The 25,193-nt window shown below is 43.0% G+C and overlaps 1 protein-coding gene across 2 annotated transcripts in view; it reads right to left on the minus strand.

Moving 5' to 3' along the window:
* Window positions 1-25,193, minus strand: part of LOC126199370 (mast/stem cell growth factor receptor kita-like) — a 277,142-nt gene that overhangs the window by 127,969 nt on the left and 123,980 nt on the right. For both annotated transcript variants that reach the window (XM_049936274.1, XM_049936273.1), the window contains exons 7-8: window positions 24,979-25,159; window positions 3,779-4,072 (exon numbers count right to left, since the gene is read on the minus strand). In XM_049936274.1, the coding sequence (XP_049792231.1) occupies window positions 3,779-4,072; window positions 24,979-25,159 (475 nt within the window). The remainder of the gene's footprint in view (window positions 1-3,778; window positions 4,073-24,978; window positions 25,160-25,193) is intronic.

Here is a 25,193-nt window from a genome sequence, read left to right on the forward strand (position 1 = left end):
GTTACTCTTGACAAACTCACTGAGCTATCTAGTCATCTGCTGGTTTCACTAGCATTGAGGAACTTCTTAGCATTAAATGGTTTTTCATTCTACCTCACCTCGTAATAGCCTTTTGAAGGTATGTAGTACAAGGGCTTAAATGACATAAGTCTCTTTATATGCTTCTAGAAAATGCGTCTTCATGCTGAGCATCAAAGAGATCCAACTCTGTGTTCCAACATACTAATAATTAAATGTGATCTGTACTTTTATGAGAAATATTGTGCTTGTGTTGCTATATGATTCGCTCCCACGTAGCTTGGCAGGAACTTCAAACTTTTGCTACATTCACTTTATATGCAGACAAGTGTTGTGAAGTAACTTCAGTGAAATGATGTGTTGCATAGCCTTTATAGTACCAGTGAATAATGATTGCCAAATATGCATTTTATTTTTGTTTGATGGTTTAGTAAGTTTGGACCCATATACTCTAAGGAGATTTTGTACTATCTGTGCAAGTAACTGAATGTGGATGGATACAGCGTTTCTGTAAGTTGGGGCGATGCTGGTAGTTTAGTGATGCTTTGTGGCACTTGCTGGTTTGATGATTACTCCACGCAGCTGCACCCTTGCCTCAGATACACACCGTGCTCCATGGAATTGCACACACCATGACAATGAATTCTGTCAGGAAAGAGAGAGAAGAGAGTCTGCCTGCTCTGAAGTCTCATAGAGAGTTGGCTCTGAGATGTCTATTTATTTGTATCACTTGATCTAGTTACCAAATAATAATTGTAGACAGTTCTTATATGGAATGTTCTGAGAGTGTATGAACTGGAAGAATATATGTACCTCTTCAAAGAGTAGCTCCTGTTATTTAGTGGCCTATTTGAAACAGATAGGCACAATTCCATTTTCAGCACAGGGCAAATTGCACAGGGCATGAAGTCCAAAAAAAAGAAGAAAGAATATACTGAAAGGGAAGAGATACTCTAGATAAGCACACCAATAACAGCAGGACACTAGACAACAGCTCACAATTAATACACAAAATCCCCCTCCATGCATCCATCATATTTGGCAGGGAACATCTTAGTGTGTGTATTAGTTATCTTCAGTAACATGTGTTTTTCTTTGCTTGCTACTTCTGGAAGTAAATCATATGTTCAGCTGTCAGACTGAGTTGACATCCATCAGATAAAACATCTTGACATGTTATTTTCTCATATGTCAGTTTATAAATAAGAGCTGTTGTCAAGAATTTCTGGAATATTTTCTCTCAGTGGAAAACAATGATGTTGATTTCTGTGTTCTCGTAGAGACAGCTTTTATTGCTAAATTTAATAGTAGTCACACTTGCTGCTTCTTCCAATGAAAAGTGGTTATACCTGGTTGAAACAATCAAGCAACCACCTTTAATAATGTTACCCACTCTGCAGACCCAGGGTAGAAATTAAATTAATATGGAAACAATGCCTGCTTTGCATTACCGCAGCATGAAGGTGTTGTTGCAGTCTTCAGCCCAAAGACTGGTCTAATGCAGCTCTCAACACTACCCTGTTCTGTGCAAGCCTCTTTTATTCTACATAACTACTGTAACAGATATGGGTCTAACATATTAGATTTTGTCATGATCTCTGCCATTAACATAAATATTTCCTTTTTTCTAATGTGGAGGTCAGAAAAGTTATTGGAAAATTTCATTTTGACAGACTAAGCAACAATTGTTAATACTGCTTTTCTGAAATGTGTGATATGCTTCCTCACTTTTTTAATTATCTGCCATTGACCTAAGTTTCAGGAAAAATTACAATTTTCACATTACATATGTGCAGATTCCATCAGATAATAGATGTGCAACTTGCCAATTACAGTTCTCATCATCAATCAGCCTCTAGCCCTTCATCATACATCCATTTGCACAGACAAATTATGACTTGTTGCACATCATTTCAATAAAAGAATTGTTCAAATGATCTATAGCACATGCAGTTAACTAACTAAATTACCTCCTCATAAATTCTCTGTCACACAATGAGTCTCAATTTGAAGAAAACCTTCTTAAGATTTCTGGCATCTTTTAACATGGCAATTATGTTAAACAATGCCAAACAAAGAAATCCTAGAAAAGTAAAGTTGTGCTTGACGAGGCATGTGAACACACAACAGTGCAGAGCTATTTCCTCTAAATACTATTGCATTGCAGACTTCTTGCTTGCATGTGTGAGAGTTCATCCGTCACAAATAACATAAGAAATATAATTGGAATAACTTTAACAACTAAATGATGAAAATGCACAATGCAGACAAAATATTTTGTGCCCCACAAAGTAACATGTAAATTATTTAAACACTTTAAGACAAAATAATGCAGCACCATGAAGTAATTACCCAAATGGGACAGAAATCAGTAGTTGTGATATTTACATGTACAGACAAACGAATTATTTTAACTTCAGAAAAATTGGATGATTTAGTCAAGAGAAAGAGTGTCACAAATTGAGATAGTCAGTAATGCTTTGGCCCACCTCTGGCCCTTATGCAAGCAATTATTTGGCTTGGTACTGATTGAAAGAGTTATTGGATGTCTTCCTGAGGGATAACATACCAAATTATATCCATCTGGCATGTTAGATAATCAAAATCCCAAACTGGTTGGAGGACCCTACCCTTAATACTCCAAACGTTCTCAACTGGAGAGAGTTCCGGTGACCCTGCTGGCCAAGGTGGGGTTTGGCAAGCACGAACGCAAGCATTAGAAACTCTCACCATGAGTGGGAGGGCATTATCTTGCTGAAATGTAACGCCAGGATGGCTTGCCATTAAAGTCAATAAAACAGGGCATAGAATATCATTGAAGTACTGTTGTGCTGTAAGGGTGCTGTGGATGACAACCAGATAATCACTTCTGGTTGGCAGACTGTATGGTGCATGACAGTTAGGTCTGGGGCACCTGCAGACACGACTTCACTGCTCATCAAGGTTTAATTTGAAAGGGACTCATCACTGAAAACAATTCAACTCCAGCCAATGAGATCCCAGGCTGAAGATGTGTCTGGAGATGCTACTGACAGCAGTGATACTGGCTGCTCACCATACAAGCCAACAACAAGGAGTGAAGGTCTGGGATGCCATTTCATTTCATAGCAGGACACCTTTAGTTGTCATCTGCAACACCCTTAGAGCACAGTGGCACATCGACAATAATCTATACGCTGTTTTATTGCCCTTCATGGCACATCATCCTGGGCTTACATTTCAGCAAGAAAATGCCCACCCACACACAGCAGGAGTTTCTACTACATGACTTCATGCTGGTCAAACCCTACCTTGCCAGCATGGTCACCTGATCTCTCCCCAATTGAGAACATATGGAGCATTAAGGGTTTTGGCTCTCCATCAGCACAACATTTTGACAATCTAACACACCAATTGGACAGAATTTAGCATGATATCAATCAGGAGGACATCTCAAAACTCTATTAATCGATGCCAAGCCAAATAACTGCTTACATAAGAGCCAGAGGTGGACCAATGCATTGCTGACTTGCTCAATTTGTGAAATTCTTTTTTTGTGAATAAATAATTCAAGTTTTTTGAAATTGTAATCATTTGTTTGTCTGTACATGCACAGCACATCTACCAATTTCTGTACCATTTGGATAATTCCTTCATGGTGCATCATCTTTTTTCTTAGAGTGTATTATGATATGGATCTGATATTTGTACCTTCCATTTTGATACAAACTCATAATCGAATTAATTTGCAAGAAACAGCAGATAAATTCACTATACTCACCACGTACTGTCAGTGTTGGATATGAAATGAATTCACTTCCTGAATTTTGAACAACCACTGTGTATCTACCCTGATCCTTGGTTGTTACATTTTGAATAGAAAACTTGATTTCTTTGCTGTTTGTAATTAGAGAATATCGCAAAACAGGATCAATTTCTTTATCCTGTGGACTCTTCCACACAACAGAAAATTTGTTTGGAAATGCATCAACATATGCCACCCATGTAACATTCTCTCCATCATCTACAGTTATGTCCTTTGTGGCAGAAAATGAGACATCAACAAAAGAATCACCTGAAAATCCACAAAACAATTACTTTTAAATTTCAAAGCCTCACCTGAAAATCTACAAAACATTTGTTTTAAAATATTGTCACCCAAAAGTAACAAAAATTTCCTTATTTTCATAACTACAATAAATTATTAAAAGAAGGTGCTTCCATACCAGAGAAATCTTGTTAAATATCTTTTACATGTGACTGTTAATAACAGAAGGTGGAAAGGTAACAAGCCACCATATTGTTGAGGTTTTGAGTGGTTGATGGGCACATAAACAAGACTGAATATGGCATTAAGCTTTCAAACAATGTCCTTTTCAGAAGTAACTAGAACAGAACACACATACAATGCATACATACATCTGCATGCCCACTTCACATGGCTGACTACGTTGTACTGGCACAACAGATTGTTAGTCTAGTATAAACACTTATTGACCGCTCCATGCTTGAACAGTATAGTGAGCTGTTGTTTTGACTGCTTCCATTATCTATATTCAAGCAAGGATTTTTCCATTATCATACACATATGTGACTTTAATCCTCATGTGATATGGAGACAGTAATTGCTTCTATCATTTACTCCTTCCTCACAAAAAAAGAAAGAAAAGAAAGGGAGAGATGACTTAATGACTGACAAGATGAAGTATAGATCATCATCAAATTTCCGTATCTCTATGATAAATGTTAGTTAAAGAAACTCAGACATTGACAATATCAATAATGTGAATAACTGCATGAGCCACAAAATTTCTCTTAAGTATCAATAAGGAGAACACTGGTTTCATGTGATGCCCTCGCAATGGAAAAATTAGAGACATTAGTTCCAGAAGACCACAGTGTCGACAGTGGTACATTTAGATAATAAACAGCTATTATTATTATTTTGTTTATCCCTTTAATTAAATAAGTTATTGAAAGCCAATGACAAGGAAATATTTTAAAGTTGTGCTGTTGGTAGACAAATCTCTGATTCATTTCACAGCTGCCACATATACTACCAATGCACCAAAGTCTGTCACCTGCTGTACTTATGACCAATCCTATGTGATCTCTGTGTTTCATACTTTCACAAATTTTTACACCCAAGTATTTGTAGGAGTTTGTGATTCTAATTGCAACTCACTATTATTGTAGTTATAGGGACTTAAGTTTTGTTTTAGTGATGCGCAATATTTTACATTTATGAACATTTAATTCATGCTGTTAATATTTGCAGCACTTTGATATCATATCAGGATTAGAAAGAACATTTTTGCAATTTTTTTACATACAATTCTTCATTACACGCAACTGCCTTATTGAGCTTACTGCTACCATCACTCTTAATATTGCTTCCCAGGCTATTAACAAACAACATGAAAAGAAAGGGACCCAACACACTTTCCTGTGGCATGCCTGAAATTACTTCTACGTCTGTCAAAGACTCTATACCTAAGATAAAATGGTGCTTCCTCTCAATGTCCAAAGTTTAGTTCGTAACTCATGTACTCAAGTGATCACACTTTTATTAATGGGCATTGGTGTGTTAGTTTGGGAATTGTTTTTTTGGAAGTCTAGAAATACTGCATTTATGATCCCAGATTGTACGGATTTTGCATGAGAAATGTACCAGTTTGGTTTTCAGTGACTGATGTTATCGGGATTAAAGTCACTTGGTGATCACTCTGTTTGAGAGACCTCATCACACTGAATGATGCTTTTGCAAATCACTCCTGTTACCCTTCATGTACATGAAGTCAGAGAATGGAGAATCCAGGATGGAATAACAACAAAAGGAGTTACAACAGATTGTTACTTACCACAGGGAAGAGGCACTGGGCAGCAGACATTTAAAAGCCCTCCACTTTTAGATAAACACACAAACATTCATACATGCACAACTCAACACACATAGTATTGAGACCAACTGCATGAGTAGCAATCTGGGACAGTTCTCACACACACAGTTCAGAAAAGCTGTTGTTGTTAGGAAAAATACTCATGGCACCAGCTGCAAAGCTGTTGTGAAGTCAAGCATAGTGTGTTATCCAGCAAGCTTGGCAAATGAATGGCACAGGTGTCTCTTGGCAACAGTTAGGTGGTGGCCTTTTATCTCAACAGACAGCTTCTCAGTGTTCTTGCCCACACAGAATGCTGCACAGTGGTAGCAGCTAAGTTGGTAGAATACATGGCCACATTCAAAGGTGGCCCTGCCTATGACGGGGTAGGAAATGTGTGACAAGACTGGAGTAAGTGGTAATGGAGTGATTTATCTGACAGGTCTTGCATCTGTAATTGAATTTGGCAGTGGGTCAAAAGGTGAAGCCTTTGAAAAGCACTGATATTTCTGTGGAACTGGGGCTTTTAGAGTACACGTTCATAGCTGTGTTTTATTTTTTTTTTTTTCTGACTTTCATCCCATTTCATTTTCTTTTTCACATCTATTTTATTATGTATTCATATCATTTTATTACACTTCATTTGGTTCCATATTTTATGAGTTTTTAAGATAAACCTACATATTTTATGTATTTTCAATGCTTTTATCCACCAACAAGGATACTTACACATAACCCCACTTTTATATTCCCAGATTTAACATTTTCCCTCTCTTTACAGCATCTCTTTATCATTCCTGTCAAATTTCCTATGTGCACACTGTTAATTTGCACCAGACTTTCAACATATTTATAATTTTCTTGCGATTTATGCATCACGAAAAATTGTTTATGGAGAAAAAAATGATGCTGGCATGATGTTGGCTGCCCTGCACTGTTTACAAATTTTACATAGTTAAGTGTCTTGACAACAGGGCACTCTACTCAGCAGATATGAAGTGATAAATGTGTAGAAGTTGGAACAATTCATGCTCTATCTTCCGCCGCTGCCAAGCTCTACTTGGTGTGGTGGCTGATGGGAGTAACTAGATTTGTTTGAATAAAGATATCATGACCAATTACAAGTATTTCCTAACTGTCCCTATTACACAAATGCAGTTTCATGAATGTGATTATCATGACTCCTTTTTTGAACCATACTTAACACGTTTTGGCATTTGGCCACTTGTAGCACTAGTTGAGACCGTCATTCACTTTGCATTGCTCAAATGTTTTTAATTTAAACATAGTGCCAGTTACATATTTTTTCCATGCTGAGTGAAACGTGTTTCAAGAATTTATTCTCATTGTAAAGTGCAGTATTTACACATTTATTATTTGTGATGTTACACAAACAAACAACGTGTGTGATAGTTTGCTTGTGCGTGGTTTTCCACAGAACTGAGGAGGCACAGTACTTGATAACCTCAAAAAGATGACTACACTGCAAGAGACACAGAATAATACATATTCAAACCACACAAAATACTTATGTACATATTTGCACCTGACAACGAGTTAAAACTTTCGACATGTGTGGTGTTAAGCATGAAAAAATACGTAACTAGTGGAGTATTTCATTATTTAAATAATTATTGACAGCTGCATCTTTCAAAAATGTTGACTGATGTTGAAACTGAGTCAAATGTTCTTACTTCCCAGATAGTTATGAGTTCCAGTTACATCAGCAGCTTTTTATTAGATAATAAGCCTCTACTAGATAACTAACAAGTCCCTGACAAGTCTTTTGATGCCTGTTATGTACATATATCACACATAAAGTGCAGAAATGGAAGGGGGTATCCTATACGTAACTTTTAAAGCTTACAATGTTATTTCCCACATTTTACATTTTCCTGCATTTTATATTTTACATTTTATTTTTTATTTACTTATTTAATTTTTTTTTTTTTTTTTTTTTTTTTTTAGGTCCCTTGAAAAGTGTAAAAGCGAGGTTTCACTGTAGTTACATTTGGAAATGATTGTGGTGGTTGATAAGAGGATCAATTTATTAGTTTATGCCTAGACTTGATACTGACTCTTACCCAATCAATTTCTCATGAAACTTCAATATATATCTTGGTGGATTTGAATTTGTACTGAAAGGTGGTTAAAGATATCAGTAGGAACTGAAGCGAGGAAACAGAACAGCTAGCCATTACATACCTTCTGGAGAAAAAATCCTAATCATTTAAATATAAACCCTTAAAAGTAGAAAATGCTATTCCCAGCTCTCTGAATACATGTGTTCATAACGCAAGGATGAAAGATGCACTGGTTGGGGAAGTTATCAAAGAAGCAGTAGGACACTCAGACCCTACATTGTCTGTCCCTCTTTCTTACTTGAATAAATCTCCAGGAGAATTTGCACTCTTTTGAAAATTTGACAGAGTGACATCTGTCAGCAGTCCAAATTAAATGCTTCGTTACTTCATATTAAGTTCTACATGAAGGAATTACTTCCTCTTCAACTATCCTGTTGTCTGTAATATATTTCCATCCCTTAATGTACTATACTAAAGCATGAAAGTGACAGGGAAAGCCTGCTGTTTGAGAATAAAAAACATACATTAGTGAATAATGATTATAAGCTTTATTTTACTAAAACACTTGTGTTTTGGTATGTTTTATATGTATAATATTCTACCTTCTTTCTCCTCTTATAATGGTTAGATATCTTTTATACATGAAGTTAGACAATATAAGATGTTAAGTATGGTAGGAAATTAATGCTCTCCCCTAAAAGAGAAGCTGTTGCATTAACATATCAGTGTAAATGAAATAATGTAGCACACAAGCTCTTGGGCTCCAGTCGATAGAAGTATTGTTGCCGCTAGCAAGAGGGCACTGAGTGCAAAGCACTTTTTTAATGAATGAGAAGCAAAATTACCCCTGTTACGAGTGTGCTAGTGCATAAAAGATTAATGTACACATAAAAAAGTGCTACAGGTACATCATGTAATGTGAAGTGGATGAATTAAAGAGCTATTAAGTAAGTGTTTTGAGTTTTGTAATTACTAAAAGAGAAGAAGTAAATATTAACAACAGATGTAGGAATATTCTCAGCAGCAGGCGATAAACTACCTTACCACATATATAGTGAGTAAGTGTATAAAGATACAAAGAACAAGTAAGATAGAACCTCTAAGTTCCAATGACCCCACACTCTACTTTTTCATGATTTTCTTTTAGTGTGAGAGCAATATGACTGCTCTGATGATTCAAATGGTTCAAATGGCTCTGAGCACTATGGGACTTAACATCTGAGATCATCAGTCCCCTAGAACTTAGAACTACTTAAACCTAACTAACCTAAGGACATCACACACATCCATGCCCAAGGCAGGATTCAAACCTGCGACTGAAGCAGTCGCATGGTTCGAGACTGAAGTGCCTAGAACCGCTCGGCCTCTGATGATAAAAATACACAAACATAATAATCAGGTAACAATAAAGAGGTAATGGATGATTTGCCGTTGACAAGGATAACATGTGAAAAGGCTCTGTAATGTAGAATTGGGAAAAATCAATATGAAATATGGCATTGTGTAAGGTTGCATAAGAAGGAATTAGGGAAGACACTTTCATTGTGACCATCCTGGCTATGCAGAAATTTTATCAGGAAGTTGTAAAACTAAGAGCCACAAGCAGAGCATAACAGTTAAAAATAGAAAGATGGGGTGATCCCATACATAAAAATGGGATCACCCCATCTTTCTATTTTTGATGAAACAAAAGACTGAAATAATGGAAAACCCAGGATGGAGTGAAACAATGTAATGAAAAAGATAGCTGCTGCTCATCATACAGGGGAGATGCTGAGTCGCTGAAATGCACAACAAAAAGACTTTCGGAAAGTTAGCTTTTGGCCAACAATGCCTTTGTCGCAAATAGGCAACATAGACATGGACACACACGCACACACACACACACAAGCACATGCAAATACAGCTCACACACACATGACCACAGTCTCTGGCAGCAGGAGCCTGACTGCAAGTGCAGTGCATTATGGGGGAGGCAAGCAGGTGGGGGTAAGGAGGAGGCTTGGGTAGTGACAGGGAGGGATAGCAGGGTATGGTATGCGCCATGCTGGAAGCTTGCAGGGATGAGGTCAAGATTGGGCTAGCTAGGTACAGTCAGGAGATTAGATGGAGGGTGGGGAAGAGATGGAAGGGTTAGTGCAAAAGAGAGAAGTAAAAGGACTGGGTGCATTGGTGCAATACAGGGCTGTTTAGTTCTAGAATTGGAACAGGGAAGGGGCTAGATGGGTGAGGACAATGACTAATGAAGGTTGAGGTCAGGAGGGTTAGGGGAATGTAGGATATATTCTACGGAATGTTCCCACCTGTGCAATTCAGAAAAGTTGGTCTTGGTGGGAAGCAAACAAACAGAACAGGCTGTGCAGCAGTCATCAAAATGAAGAATGTCATGTTGGGCAGCATGCACAGCAACAGGATAGTCCAGTTGTTTCTTGGCCAGAGTTTGTTGGTGGCCATTCATGTGGACAGACAGCTTGTCCTTTGTCATGCCCACATAAAATGCACAGCAGTGGTTGCAGTTTAGCTTCTAGACCACATGTCTGGTTTCACAGGTAGCCCTGCCTTTGATGAAACAGTCGATGTTTGTGGCCAGACTGAGTAGGTTGTGGTGGGAGGATATATGGGACAGCTCTTAAATCTAGGAGTATTACAGGGATACGAGCCATGAGGCAAGGGTTTGGGAGCAGGAATTGTGTGGAGATGGATGAGGATATTGTGTAGTTTTGTTGGGCGGTGGAATACCACTGTGGGATGGGTGAGAAGTATAGTGGGTAGGACATTCCTCATTTCAGGGAATGACGAGAGGTAGACAAAACCCTGGCACAGAATGTTATTCAGTTGCTCCAGTGCTGGGTGGTACTGAGTCCCAAGGGGAATGCTCCTCTGTGGCCAGACGGTGATCCTTTTGGTGACTGGAAAGACAGGGATCAGAAGATCTGTTTTCGTACAAGGTTGGGAGGGTAATTACAATCTGTAAAGGCCTCAGTGAGATCATCGGTATATTTCAGAAAGGACTGCTCATCACTACAGATGTGACAGCCATGGGTGGCGAGGCTGCATGGAAGGGACTTCTTGGTGTGGAATGGGTGATAGCTGTTGAAGTGGAGGTACTGCTGGTGGTTGGTAGGTTTGATATCGACCGAGGTACTGATATAGTGGTAGTGGAGATCAATATTAACGAAGGTGGCTTGATGGGTTGAGTACGACCATGTGAAGCGAATGGGGGAGAAGGTGTCAAGGTTCTGGAGCAATGTGGATAGGGTGTCCTCATCTTCGATCCAGATCATGAAGATGTCATCAGTGAAACTGAACCCCGTGAGAGGTTTTGTATTGTGGGTGATTACAAGGAATTCCTCTAGATAGCCCATGAATAGGTTGGCATAGGGTGGTGCCACGAAGGTGTCCAGAGCCATAACCCAGATTTGTTTGTAGGTAATGCCATCCAAGGAGAAGTAATTGTGGGTGAGGATATAGTTGGTCATGGCGACTAGGAAGGAGGTTGCTGGTTTGGTTCCATCATGCATTAGGAAAGGTACTGTTCAATAGCAGTAACGCCATGGGCATTAGTGATGTTAGTGTGAGGGGAGGTGGCATCAGTACTGATGAGCAGGGCACCATGTAGTGAAGGAACAGGAACTGTGGAGAACCTGTGGAAGAAATGGTTGGCATCTTTTATATAGGAGGGTAGGTTGTGGGTGATAAGCTGAAGGTTTTGGTCTACGAGAGCAGAGATTCTCTCAGTGTGGGCGCAGGAACAGGCCACAATGGGGCAGCCAGTGTGGTTGGATTTATGGACTTTAGGAAGCATGTAGAAGATAAGAGTGCAGGGAATGGTACGGGTGAAAAGAGGAATGGACTCTGGGGAGAGGTTTTGGGATGGGCCTAAGGATTTGAGGAGACACTGGAGATCCTGCTGGATTGCTGGAATAGTGTCAATGTGTCAGGGTTTGTAGGTGGATGAAACTGACAGCTGGCAGAATCCTACTGCCAGATAATCCTTTTGGTTCAAAACAACAGTGGTGGAGCCTTTGTCAGTAGGTAGGATTATAAGTTCGGGATCAGTTTTTGGGTGGTAGATTGTGGATCTATCTGTGGGTCTAAGGTTAGTTTGTATGTTAAGGGATTTGGGGAATGATGGTGAGGCAAGGTTTGAGGTTAAGAAATTCTGAAAAGTTAACAGGATGTGATTTCTGGACAGTGGGGGTGGATCATCATTGGATGGAGGAGTGAACTGCATCTGGCAGGGTTCATCATTGGTCTTTGGTTGCGTCTGATTGGTATGGTTGGTGGCAAAAAAAAAGTTTCCACTGTAGGTACCGGAAGAAGTAGAGAAGGTCTTTAATAAAGCCTGAGGCCTTTGGGAAGGACTGATGGTTTTGCAGGGCTCTGGCTTCTGGATGAAAGATTCATGACTGTGTTTCAAGTCTCCTTAGGTTCTGGATTCTCTGCGGTGGTGGGAGGGTGTTTTGGAGGGTTGGGTAAATGTAGTAAGTCTGCGAGACAGGATTTGTCAACTATGAGGGTACAAGGGGGAGGTTTGTAGGTTGTTGTAGAGGTGGTGGACAGTGGTAGTCCAAGGCAAGAGTGTAAGTGAGCAGGTTGGAGAGGTTTTTGAGGTGGTGTTGTGCATGGTGCTCTAGTTCCTGGAGGACAAGAGTTTCAGTGTGTGTTACAGGATCCAGCAATTTGGTATTGCATAGCAGAAGAATTTTACGGACTGAGAGAAGGTATTGCAAGGAGGTTTAATTCTGATTGATATGGTTTTGCATATCAATTGATATGGTTGCTGAGGACTAAGGATTGGCAGAATTTGAACAGGTTGAGATCATTGTAGAAGGAGGGGTGGCAGCCAGAGATGGGTAATTTGATGGAAAAGCCATTAGGGGGGATTCCATGAGCCACACAACAATGCAAGAACAGTATGTGCGATTGAGTTCTGGCTAGGGACAAGGAAACTTTTCTGAATTCACACAGATGTGAGGAACAAGAGTCCATGGTGGTGGAAAAACGTGTAAAAATATGTAAATAATGTAGAATTATGTCTGAAATAATTTGCAAATTTGTCCATCTCTCTCCTTGCCCCTATCATTCCCCACATTCTTATCTTCTACATGCTTCCTATAGTCCATGAACCTGTGGTACCGATGAGGTCGACACCAGCATCGATATGCATTCGTCTTTGGACTCTGAGCATCGTCTTTGGACTCTGAGCATTGTCTTTGGGCTGTTCTGCCATATTCAGCCCTGCATGTGTTTGGATTAATAAATGAACTACTGCAAAATGGGTGTTGTTTAGTGTACCAACCCGAACTTCTCCCTCACTGGTAATACTGAGTTGTAACGTCTTCCGTTTTCGCCATTTTACTGTGTCCGCGACCTGCGTGTCGGTTATTTTCGAGTGTATTACATCGGCACAGCATTCGAACAATGACTTCGGCCCAGCACCTAACGCCGGATTTTGTGATTGACATGCATCGTGTTGCGGATGATGTTCACCTGCCAGGACTACAACACGATGCCTCTCACTTGCCGATTTCGCCAGACGTTTTTGAGCCTGCAACAATAAGTGAGGTTAGGAGTGTGCATGACTATGGCTATCAAATGCCTTTGTTCCCACCACATGTGCCATCCCTCATTGACTGTGCAGTTACCTCTTATGGATCTCCGCGCAGTGCGGGACCAATGCCGATATCTGCAAATGCTTCGTTGGACAACCTACCACTGCCAGGACAACGATTTGCCACATGCACAATCTGTGCAGGACCACACGGATACCTGCCACGTGGCCGGAACTGCTTCGGTCACAGGTCTACCTCCTCAGCATCCGACCACGCCAATGCCTGCTTCGGTTCAGCTTCAGCACATGCCTTCCTACTTAGTTACCTCGGCCTGCAACAGGAACAATAACCTCCGTCCCACCTCCGTCTCACTGCTATGCCTCAGCGTTTTGTGCCATGACATTCACCTTATCCGCACACTGTTTTGAGTGGAGTGACTATGAACAGTGAACATTCACACATTCCGTCCCACGTTCAACATCATTTCCCATCCTGTGCTTCTGGACAACCCGCACCTCCGCAGCCTCCCTGCAACACAGGTGCCCCCAGCTCTGATCATACGTCGAGCTTTCCGTAGACTAACATGCGTTCTCAAACTTTGAACTTTTTCTCACCTGTCGCCCCCCCGCCAGCTCCAGTCGAGCTTCCGCTACCTTTCTCGGCACATCTCGGTGCCTCATCCGCGTCGGTCTCCTGTGACGCGTCAATCCGAACACACCCGTACCGTGTTGAGCTTCCGCAACCGCACTTGACACATTATGGTGTCTCACCCGCGTCGGCCTTCCACATCGTAACGGATTGCACTCAAACACAACGTGTCACCTTCACGCTGCCACCCGAACAGCTGTCGTTGCCACATCCCCTAAAGGCACACTCTCCTGGAGTAGTACAGCAACAACAGCTTGATTCAGGCAGTGCCCCAATGAATTCAACTCAACCTGCTCTTCTGAACATTCTACAACAGTTACCGACACTGCCGCCGTTTAATCCCGACAGAGCAACAACCTGGTTCAAAATTGTGGACGAAGTGTTCAACCATTACAAACTCAACGAGTCAACCAGGTTTCTGTGCCTCATCACCCACCTGCACAACCAGGAGAACTTGATTGCTGACCTGGTCGATGTCCCGGACCCATCTATACGGTACACTCTAGCCAAAAAGACAGTTCTACGTCAGCTTGCACATTCAACTGAGGCAGCAATACAGCAAATGCTCCACATTGAGCAACTAGGCAATGACAAACCTTGCCAACTATGGAGATGGCTACGTGCCCAGGTCGGCGCCGATCTACTCTCTGACACAGCTCTCCTCGCCATCTGGTCAGATAAACTATCTCCTCACATCCGCTTTGCTCTGGCTCAAAGGTCTCCTGAACCTGTCGAGCAAAGAATGACAATTGCTGACAAACTACACGATGCATCACTGCTCTATTTCGCCAGCCACAGCCTACCTGACAAGTCTCAGGTTCAGTCTAATCACCCTGTGGCCGGATGCGGCCGGGGCCGTATTGTGCCGACCGTTCCACTTGCTCCGGGAAGCAGTAAACAAGCAACTGGGACGTCACCGGCTCAGCCCACGGTCACGCCCCCTCCTGCAACCGAACCTGCTGCGGCCACTGAACCTCGGCCACCGCCACTGGCAATGAACTTTCCACAGGAAATGCAACCGCACTACCCGTAATGTTACTTCCACACACGGTTTGGTGAGGCAGCACGGAACTGCAGACCACCCTGCTACTTCCCAAACGCCAATTGCAGGTAGGTTTGGGTGCCGCCTCCTGCGTACAACACTACAGGCACCCCCCAGTGCTCCATTCTGTCCAGGAACGACCGGATAATTGTGGACGACTTTACATTAAAGACATTTCATCTAGATACCTTTTCCTATCGGACACAGTCGCCAATTTTTCGCTGCTGTCTATGTCCTTAGCGTCGTCGAACATCCGCCCTCATCATATTTCACTGCAAGTCGTGAATTCAACTAAACTACAATGCTCAGGTTCAACTTCACACATCGTCTCACTCTCCGCAAACTGCAAACTTGAGTGGACTTCTTTTAGTGTGCGAAACTGATGAACCTATACTAGGCATTGACTGCTTGCGACACCACAAACTTTAACTGGACCTAGTCCGAAACACCATGTTCCATCATCCGTCCAAGACTCACTTCCCCTGTGCTCCGTCGAGCAACCCCACCACCGTGACACATTGGTCCGGGCTCATCTCATCCACACATACTCGTCTCTGTTGACAACGTTACAAGAAACCACGCACAAGTGCCTTGTCGAGCTTGAACACATCGCTTGCCCACGCAAGGAAAACTTCGAGCTTTCCCTCCAGCTCCTTGAAACAGCTCCAGCTCTCCGATGCAACAAAGGAATTACAGACACTACAGCAAGGACAAAGCAAGGCCAGAAATGCACCGAATCTGCTTGCAATCCTAGCAATCGAGCCTCCATGTGTGTACCTCCTACTACCCCTCGCAACTGTGCTATCGAGACTGCCATAACGTGTACTGACAGTTCCGCAGGGCCACACCCTCCTAACACGGCAGCGTTTGACACTTGGCCAGACACAAGTGCGGATGTGCGATGATGGTCACGTGTTCCTTAACTGATGGCTCCTACCCTGCCCCTCATGGACAGCACCTCAAACTATGCAACTTCGGCTCCTGCGCGCCGCCATGCGACCGCCACTGACAACACAAACAGTGCACTGGCGCCAAGCCTTTCGCACGCAACCGTGCTGCCACAGGCCATGCCCTCAAACAATGGACTCACTAACGGCTCACGATTTCTACTGAGCTCACCCAACCATGGTGCCACTGCTTTGGGCCGGCGGCCATCTTGTCACGTTGACTCCTGGGACACTTCGCCGCCTCAGCTCCCGTCGGATCCGCTGAGTGGCTCTGAACACCAGGACCACGCCTCACCTGCCCCGCCAGCCACAAATTGTAAACAAACCGCCTCCTGTGCCGCCAGCAATATTTACAACATCACCAATGGCACGGTTCACAAGCTTCGCCTCACGCCAGGTCCCCTGATCTCCTGTAAACCGAGTCGACTTTGTTCCAAGTGCCTCTCCGACCTTAAAAATCAGATTTCTGAACTACTAAGCTCCGGTGACATTGAACCCTCTGCCAGTAGCTGGTCTACGCCTATACATATGACACCCAAGGAAGACGGGTCCTGGCGCATGTGCAGAGACTACCATCGACTAAATGCACGAACAATTATGGACACCTAACCCATACCCAACATTACCGACTTTACCAGTTCCCTCGCAGGTGCGACCACGTTCTCTGTCATTGATAGCAAATAGGCCTACCACCAGATCCCCATGGCACCTGAAGACATTGAGAAGACAGCAATCACCAACCCGATCGGGTTATTTCAGATTCAATTCATGCACTTAAGCCTGAAAAACGCAACCTAGACCTGGCAACACTTCATCAATGAAGTGCTATTCGACCTAAAATTCTGCTTTGCATATCTTGATGATATTCTTGTGTTCAGCTCCTCCGTCAAGGACAACATTCGACATGTGCAAACTGTTATGAACACTTTCGCGGCAGCAGGCATCAAGACCAACCAGGACAAATTGCAGTTACATCAACCTACTGTCACTTTTCTTGGTTTTCAGGTCTCTGCCAGCGGCATTTCACGCCCCCTGAGAAAGTACAAACAATACTAAACCTAACCAGACCTTCGTCATTCAAAGAGCTCCGGTGCTTTCTGGGGATGGTTAATTGTTATCGCTGACATCTACCTCAGGCTGCAGAGATTCAGGCTCCACTGATGGACGCCTTAGCAGGCACCAACACTTCTGGATCTCAGCCCATTCCATGGACCCCTGCTATGACTGGCTCTTTCACTACCCTCAAAAATCTTCTTGCATCACGCATCCTCATCCAGCGATACTGCCATCAGCGCTGTCCTTAGCCAGACAATCAATGGCCAAACTTCGCCTCTGCAGTTCTTCTCATGCAAACTCACCAATGCACAACGGAAATATTCCGCATTTGACAGGGAGTTGCTCGCGGTATACGTAGTGATTAAGCATTTTAAGACTGACATTGAGAGACGCCCTTTCTATGTTTTAACGGACCACAAACCCCTGGCTGTGGCCGTTACAAACTCGCCAGCTGACCTGCCTCCTCGCCGCTTCAGATACATTGACTTCATATCTCAGTTCACCACCAATGTCAGACACATAAAGGGTGCTGACAATATTGTTGCTGATTTCCTTTCATGAGTCGACGCCGTCCATTCACATTAGACCTCTCTGAATCGCCTAACCTCCAACCCACCAATGAGGAAATACAAAACCTGATTTCAGACTCTACTTCTTCACTACACTTCATCCGCACTACCTTCCCTGGCATTTCTGATGATATCTGGTGCGACGACAGTATGGGCACATTACGCCCCCTCATCCCAACCACACTCCGTCGAGCTGTCTTCAACGCATTGCATAATTTAGCCCAGCCCAGTGTTCATGCGTCCGCCCAACTCGTAGCGGAGCACTTTGTGTGGAGAAATGTCAACAAGGACTGCCAGCAATGGGCACGGTCCTGCATCATGTGCCAACACTGCAAAATACACAAGCACACTTCACCCCCACCCCCCACGGCGCCTTTTTGATCCCTCCAGGGCGTTTCCAGCATATTCATATTGACATTGTTGGCCCTCTCTCCCCCTGTAACGGCTTTCGTTATGTTCTCTCATCTATCGACCGAACAACTCACTGTGTCAAGGCTGTCCCCCTCCACAATATTACGGTAGAAACTGTTGCTTGAGCTTTCATCGAGTCATGGGTATCTCGTTTCGGATGTCCAGCTATCATCATGACTGACCAGGGCAGACAATTTGAGTCGGCCCTGTTCAAAGGGATTTGTAACATTTGCGGCATCCGGCACATCCATACCACAGCATATCACCCGCAAAGTAACAGGCTAGTCGAGCACTGGCACCGCACTTTCAAGGCAGCTCTTTGATGCCACGACTCTCTATAGATGGAGGCCCTTCCCCTTGTGCTACTCGGCATTCATGAGATCTATTGTGCTACTCGGCATTCATGAGATCTATAAGGAAGACCTCAAAGGCACAATAGCCGAGTTTGTATATGGCCAGAACATTGTTCTCCCTGCTGAACTTGTGAGCTCTTCCACTTCTCTCCCTCAGTCTGACTTACCTTCCTTCGTGGACCGCGTCAGACACCACTTCATCAACCTCCATATACCTCCGCCCGCCAGCCATTCCCACCCTAAGGTTCACGTCCCGAAAGCTATGGACAATTGCGAGTTCCTCTCCAACCTCCATATACCAGCCCGTACCGAGTACTCCGGCACTCAGCCAACACCTATGACATCCAGATGAAAGATTCAGCTGTTACAGTCTCTCTCAACAGACTTCAGCCTGGTCGTATCGAGCCTTCTTCTACCCCCCCCCCCCCCCCTTCAGGCCACCACTCACTGTCGTGGTTCACGACGTTCTGACCACTCCCTCCACGTCGGACTTACACACTCGATCGAGTGACTTCTAGCTCCAATCGTCGAGCTCTCCTCCAACCACGCCCTCTACTCCAGTTTCACGCACTCCGTCGAGTGCTCCCCACGTTGAGCTTACCTATGATCACACACTCACCGGCAGCTCCTTTGCCGGTACCTTCAACCTCTCCACCATAGCCTGCCTCGCCCTGTCGAGGTTTCTCACCCCCTCCCCCCCCCCCCCCCCGCCCAACCTGCATCATTCCCTGCCACCTGGTGAAATGTGTTCCCCTTCCGCCCGATGTCGACCTGGACATGCTTCGTGTGATCGCCACGCCATCCGGAGACATCGTCATCATCGCTCCGTTCCACCTGCAAACCGCCGGTCTACCTGTCGCCGCACGACCAGCACACCCAGTACGATGCCTGGCATGTTTCAACGACTTCCAGGTTCATTGGCTGAACCTTCCTTCACGATATCTACCCACACAGCTCCCCAACTATGCTGTCGTGTGTCGAGTTGACCGTGGTCTGGCTCCCGCAGACCACCCTTGCCGATGCTTTAGTCAGCCCCCCCCCCCCCCCCTTGGCCTCTCAAGAGTACTCCGTACTGGGGCGAAGGGGGGTGGGGTGCTATGTGGCGCTGATGAGGTCGACACCAGCAGCGATATGCATTTGTCTTTGGACTCTGAGCATCATCTTTGGACTCTGAGCATTGTCTTTGGGCTGTTCCATCATCTTCAGTTCTTTGTGAGCCTTGCATGTGCTTATTTGAACAAATGAACTACTGCAAAACGAGTATTGTTTGGTGTAACCAACCCGAACTTCTCCCTCAAACCCAAACACCCAGGATGCCCTATTGTGGCTGGTTACTGTGCTCACACTGAGAGAATCTCCGTTCTCACAGACCAACAGCTTCAACCTACTACCCACAACCTACCCTCCTATATAAAAATACCAACCATTTTCTCCACCGACTCTCCACAGTTGCTGTTCCTTTACCATATGGTGCCCTGCTGATTACTATTGATGACACCTCCCTTCACACTACCATACCTAATGCCCGTTGCCTTACCACTACTGATCACTATCTTTTCCCAAACACCTCCTTCCTAGTTGCCATGACCAGCTATATCCTCACCCACAATCACTTCTCCAATGAAGGCATTAGCTACAAACAAATCGATGGTATGGCTATGGGTGGACGTAGAGCACCATCCTATGCCATTCTGTTCATGGGCCACCTAGATGAATCATTCCTAAACACCCAGAGTCTCAAACTCTTCACCTGGTTCAGATTCATTGATGACATCTTCATGATCTGGATCGAGGGTGAGAACATCCTGTCTACATTGCTCCAGAACTGCAACACCCTCTCACCCATTCACTTCACAAGGTCTTACTCAATCAATCAAGCCACCTTCATTGATGTTGATCTCCACCTCAAAGATGGCTATACCAGTACCGCTGTCCATTTAAAACCTACCAACCACCAGCAATACCACCACTTTGTCAGCTGCCACCTATTCAATACTAAGAAGTCCCTTCCATACACCCATGGCTGTTGCATCGGTAGCTACGAGCATTCCTTCTCAAAATATACCAAGGATCTCACTGAGGTCTTTACAGATCATAATTACCCTCCCATCCTTGTACAAAAACAGATCTTGTGAGCCTTATCTTTTGAGTTGCCCAAAGTATCATTGTCTGGCCACAGATGAGCATACCCTTTGTGGCTCAGTACCACCCAGGACTGGAGAAACTGAATTACATTCCCCGCCAGGCTTTTGACTTCCTCCTGTTGTGCCCTGAAATGAGAAGTATCCTACCCACTATCCTTCCAACTCCTTCCACAGTGATATTCTGCCGCCCGCTGAACTAACACAATATCGTCACCCATCTCTACCCAGCCACTGCTCCCAAACCCTTGCCTCATGGCTCATATAACTGTATTACTCCCAGATGCAAGACCTGTCCCAGAGGTGACCTAGAAGCTGGGCATGCCACCCAACATGATTTCCTTCATTTCAATTACTTCTCCACAGCCTGTTCCATTTAGATCCTTCCCACCAACACCAGCTCTTCTTAATTTCACAGGTGGGAAATCTCCCTGCAATATATCCTAGGCTCCTGTAATATTCCTGAGTTCAACCTTCAATAGTCATTGCCCTTACTCATCTAGCCCCTTCCCTGTTCCAATTCCATCACTACACAGCCCTCTATTCCATCAATGCACCCAGTCCTTTTATTTCTCTCCTTTATCACTAACCCCTCCCTCTCTCCCCCACCACCCATCTAATTTCCCGATTGCACCTAGCTGCCCCACTCTCCACTTCGTCCCTACACGCTCAAAGCTGTACTTTACTGTCCCACACCCCTACCCTACTATTCCTTCTCCACCTCACCCAGCCTCCTCCTTACCCCCACCAAGCTGCCTGTCCCATAATGCGCTGCTGATTGCAGTCTGGCTCCAGCTACCAGAGACTGTGGTCTAGTGTGTGTGAGTTACATTTGAATGAGTGTGAGTGTCTGTCTGTGTGTGTGTGTATGAGTGTGTGTGTGTGTGTGTGGGTGGGTGGGTATGTGTTGTCTATTTTTGACAAAGGCCTTGTTGGCTGAAACCTATCTTTCCACAAGTCTCTTTGTTGTGCACTTCAGCTACTCAGCATTTCTGCTATATGATGATTAGAATCTATCCTTCTCATTATATTGAAGTAAAATAATGGAGGGTCTAATCCTTGGTCATGTGAATCCATGGAAGGAATGACCTGTATGGTATTATGAATGTGATTGAGAGTAAAAGGTAGGTGCGCTCATGGAAGGGATGTCCTATGCCAAGGTCTGTTGAATCCATGAATTGCTTTTGTATGGAATAATAAAAGATAGGCAAGGCATTCACAATGTGAAGATGGCAATGTACAAGGTGATAATTATTGAACTATATGAAAAGAAACTTAAATTAATTACAAACTATGGTGTGCACACACTTCATTGAACTAGTAAATGAGACTACTGATATTCGGATTTTGGTTGTCATGTTTGATATGCTATGCCTGCCATCCTTGGCGACGATGTGGAACAGACAAATAGCGAAATTTTGCATGACCCGCTGTTGTGTCAGAACGTTGATGCTATCAACAACCCCCAGAATGGTTATTTTCAGCTCAGCACTGGTTTTGGGGTTAATGCTGTACATCTTGTCTCAAATATAGTCCCACAAAAGAGCGTTGCATGTGTTCATATGCAGAGAATATGGCAGCCAATCAAGGCCCATGCCAGTGGCTTCTGGGTACTCCAGAGCCAGAATGTGGTCCACAAAGTGCTTCTCCAGGACATCAAACGTTCTCCTGCTTTGATGGAGTTGAGTTCTGTCTTGCATGAACCACATCTTGAAGAAATCAGGGTCACTTTGGATAATGGGGGTAAAATCATCTTCCAAAACCTTCACATACTGTTTGCTAGTCACAATGCCATCAAGGAATATCACACCAATTATTCCATGACTGGACATTGCACACCACACAGTCACCCACTGAGGGTGAAGAGACTACTCAATCACAAGATACAGATTCTCAGTCCCCCAAATGTGCCAGTTTTGCTTATTGGTGACCCAATGCAAATGAAAGTGGGCTTCATTGTTAAACCAAACCATGCTTATTATAATTCCCAGCCTGCCCCATGACCAACCATGTAGTCTGAACATCCTAACGCAAACTGTTCAGATGTTATGATGATTTTATTTCATATAGTTCAATAATTGTCACCCTATATGTTCACAGTATTAGCCCACTGAAGAAGCTGTAAGTGCAGATCTTACAAAGGTAGGAAGCTGTAATATGATTATGAGTCACTCTAACAAAGTATCCTCAAATGGTTCAAATGGTTCAAATGGCTCTGAGCACTATGGGACTCAACGGCTGAGGTCATTAGTCCCCTAGAACTTAGAACTAGTTAAACCTAACTAACCTAAGGACATCACAAACATCCATGCCCGAGGCAGGATTCGAACCTGCGACCGTAGCGGTCTCGCGGTTCCAGACTGCAGCGCCTTTAACCGCACGGCCACTTCGGCCGGCAAAGTATCCTCCAAAACACTCCAAAGCAAGTAGACTTACCTGGATAATGACTGATTCTTTGAAGTTTTGATCCAGTACATGTTGACATACAACAAATCTGAGATCTGAAATCTTGGAAAGTAGCACAGAACAAAATGACAGCAGGTAACTCCTTATTGTAATAATGACTTAGACCTTTTCTATATCAGTGTTATTTGAGAATCTTGTGCTTTTATAGACAACTATTTAAAAATTACCTTTGAGGAAATGTAATGAAACAATGATCAAGCCTGATCAAATAGGACAAATGTCTCTCATGAGTTTTCTTTACTTAAAAAAATGTAGCAACATATATACAAAGTAACTGAATGGTAGTAATGGTGTAAGAAAAGTTGCAATTTTAACAAGTAATCTAAAAACAGAAACGAGGGTTTTGAAAAGACACAGTACTGTCCCCTTAGGGTAATAAATCCTGTCTAACACAAATGAAATACTATGATGTCTACTATTGTTAAACCAAAGTAATCACGAAGTGGAATAACTGAGACAAGAAGTATGATCAGACATGTTTATAAGTGTGTGAATGGAAAAGGGTCTCATTCTTAAGAGACTTCAACTTTGATAATAATAACAGTTTAACAAGAAGTTAAAGGTTATAAAAGAATTATAATTACTTAAGTAAGTTATTTTACATGACATTGCTCATCCTGGGGTGGATATTCATACAGAATAACTTGACACTTCTTCCTCTCAAGCTGATAAAAAATGTCTGTCTAAAAACATTGCTTTTATAGTCTGTAAGTAGAAAACTTCCCACTGCATATGCTTTGATTTGACTTATGTGCAGAGACGACGAAAGAATTGTGAGCACAGGGTATCAGCAAAGTGTGATTGGTGATTGAGCATCCCCACCTGCTGTGGTTGTGTCACTTATACTTTGTCATTGTGCCTTGCTGGTGTCTAGGAGAGAAGAGAACAAGAGTCACTGCCAACAGTGATAACATATGGAAAACAGTTGACAGAGGCTTAAGATAAATATCATTCCATTCCGTTCTGAGCTTCTATTCTGTTCTGCTCTAAGACTCTCTTCAGAGATATTGTTCTGATTAACTCACCCAACATTCTAATTGTTTTATTTGAGTGACAAAACACAGAAGAGTTATTGGAAGACATTCACATCACTTAATAGCTTGAATACTTTGAAGCTCTCTTTCAGCCCTCAGCGCTCTGCAGATAGAGAAGTTATACAACAAGAGTTGGTGGCACTGCCTAGCAATTTTCTACAGCTTTCATTTTCTGACCTGTCTGTTTTTCGCCACGCCCCTCCCAACTCTGTTACATGTAATGCACTTAACTTTTCGCTGTTATTAATTCGTGAATGATATTTTAGCAGTAATCTCTGTCTTGCACATTACTCTCAGGTTTCAAAATCTCATTCAGTGGAGTCTCCAACAATCAGCTTTCCTTTTCATCCTGTCCAGTAAGTCTCCCATGGTCAGGAGTTCTGGGGTACTTTTCTAAACTCTACTCCTTTTGCTAAACCTCTCCAGTTACTTTCCCTTCACCCCCCCCCCCCCCCCACCACACACACACACACACACACACACAAACACCACCACCATAAACCATTTTTCCAGAAGAAGGAGTCACTGGCTCCGTATGTATCCAATTATTTTATAATTTATCCTTTTCATAATGTTATTAAATTAGTTAAGACACTGACATAATATTTTGGAGAACAGAGGCTATTGCTGTGTCTAGTCAACCTACTCTCTCTAATTATTCATATAATTTCCAGATAAATAAAGTTTATTTATTTTAGATATGAATACTTATCAAGTAAAACATAAGAAAGCTGAAAATGTCATATCTACGTTACACAACAGTAAGAAACAGAGAATAAACATGTTAAATACATACCACGCACATGGAGCACTATAGATTTGTTCTGTGCATTTTTATCATTTCTGACCTCACATGTATAGGCTCCTGCATCATCAGTTGTGATATTTGAGATAATTATTACCTCTTCGTAAACATTTTCTGATACACCCCCATAATTTCGTGTTCTTTCTAATGACTTTGTTTTTACATGGCCAGTCTGCAACCAAAAACAGTCTAATTAAACAAATATT

This window comes from Schistocerca nitens, chromosome 8 (genome assembly GCF_023898315.1).
Source record: "Schistocerca nitens isolate TAMUIC-IGC-003100 chromosome 8, iqSchNite1.1, whole genome shotgun sequence".
Taxonomy (NCBI): domain Eukaryota; kingdom Metazoa; phylum Arthropoda; class Insecta; order Orthoptera; family Acrididae; genus Schistocerca; species Schistocerca nitens.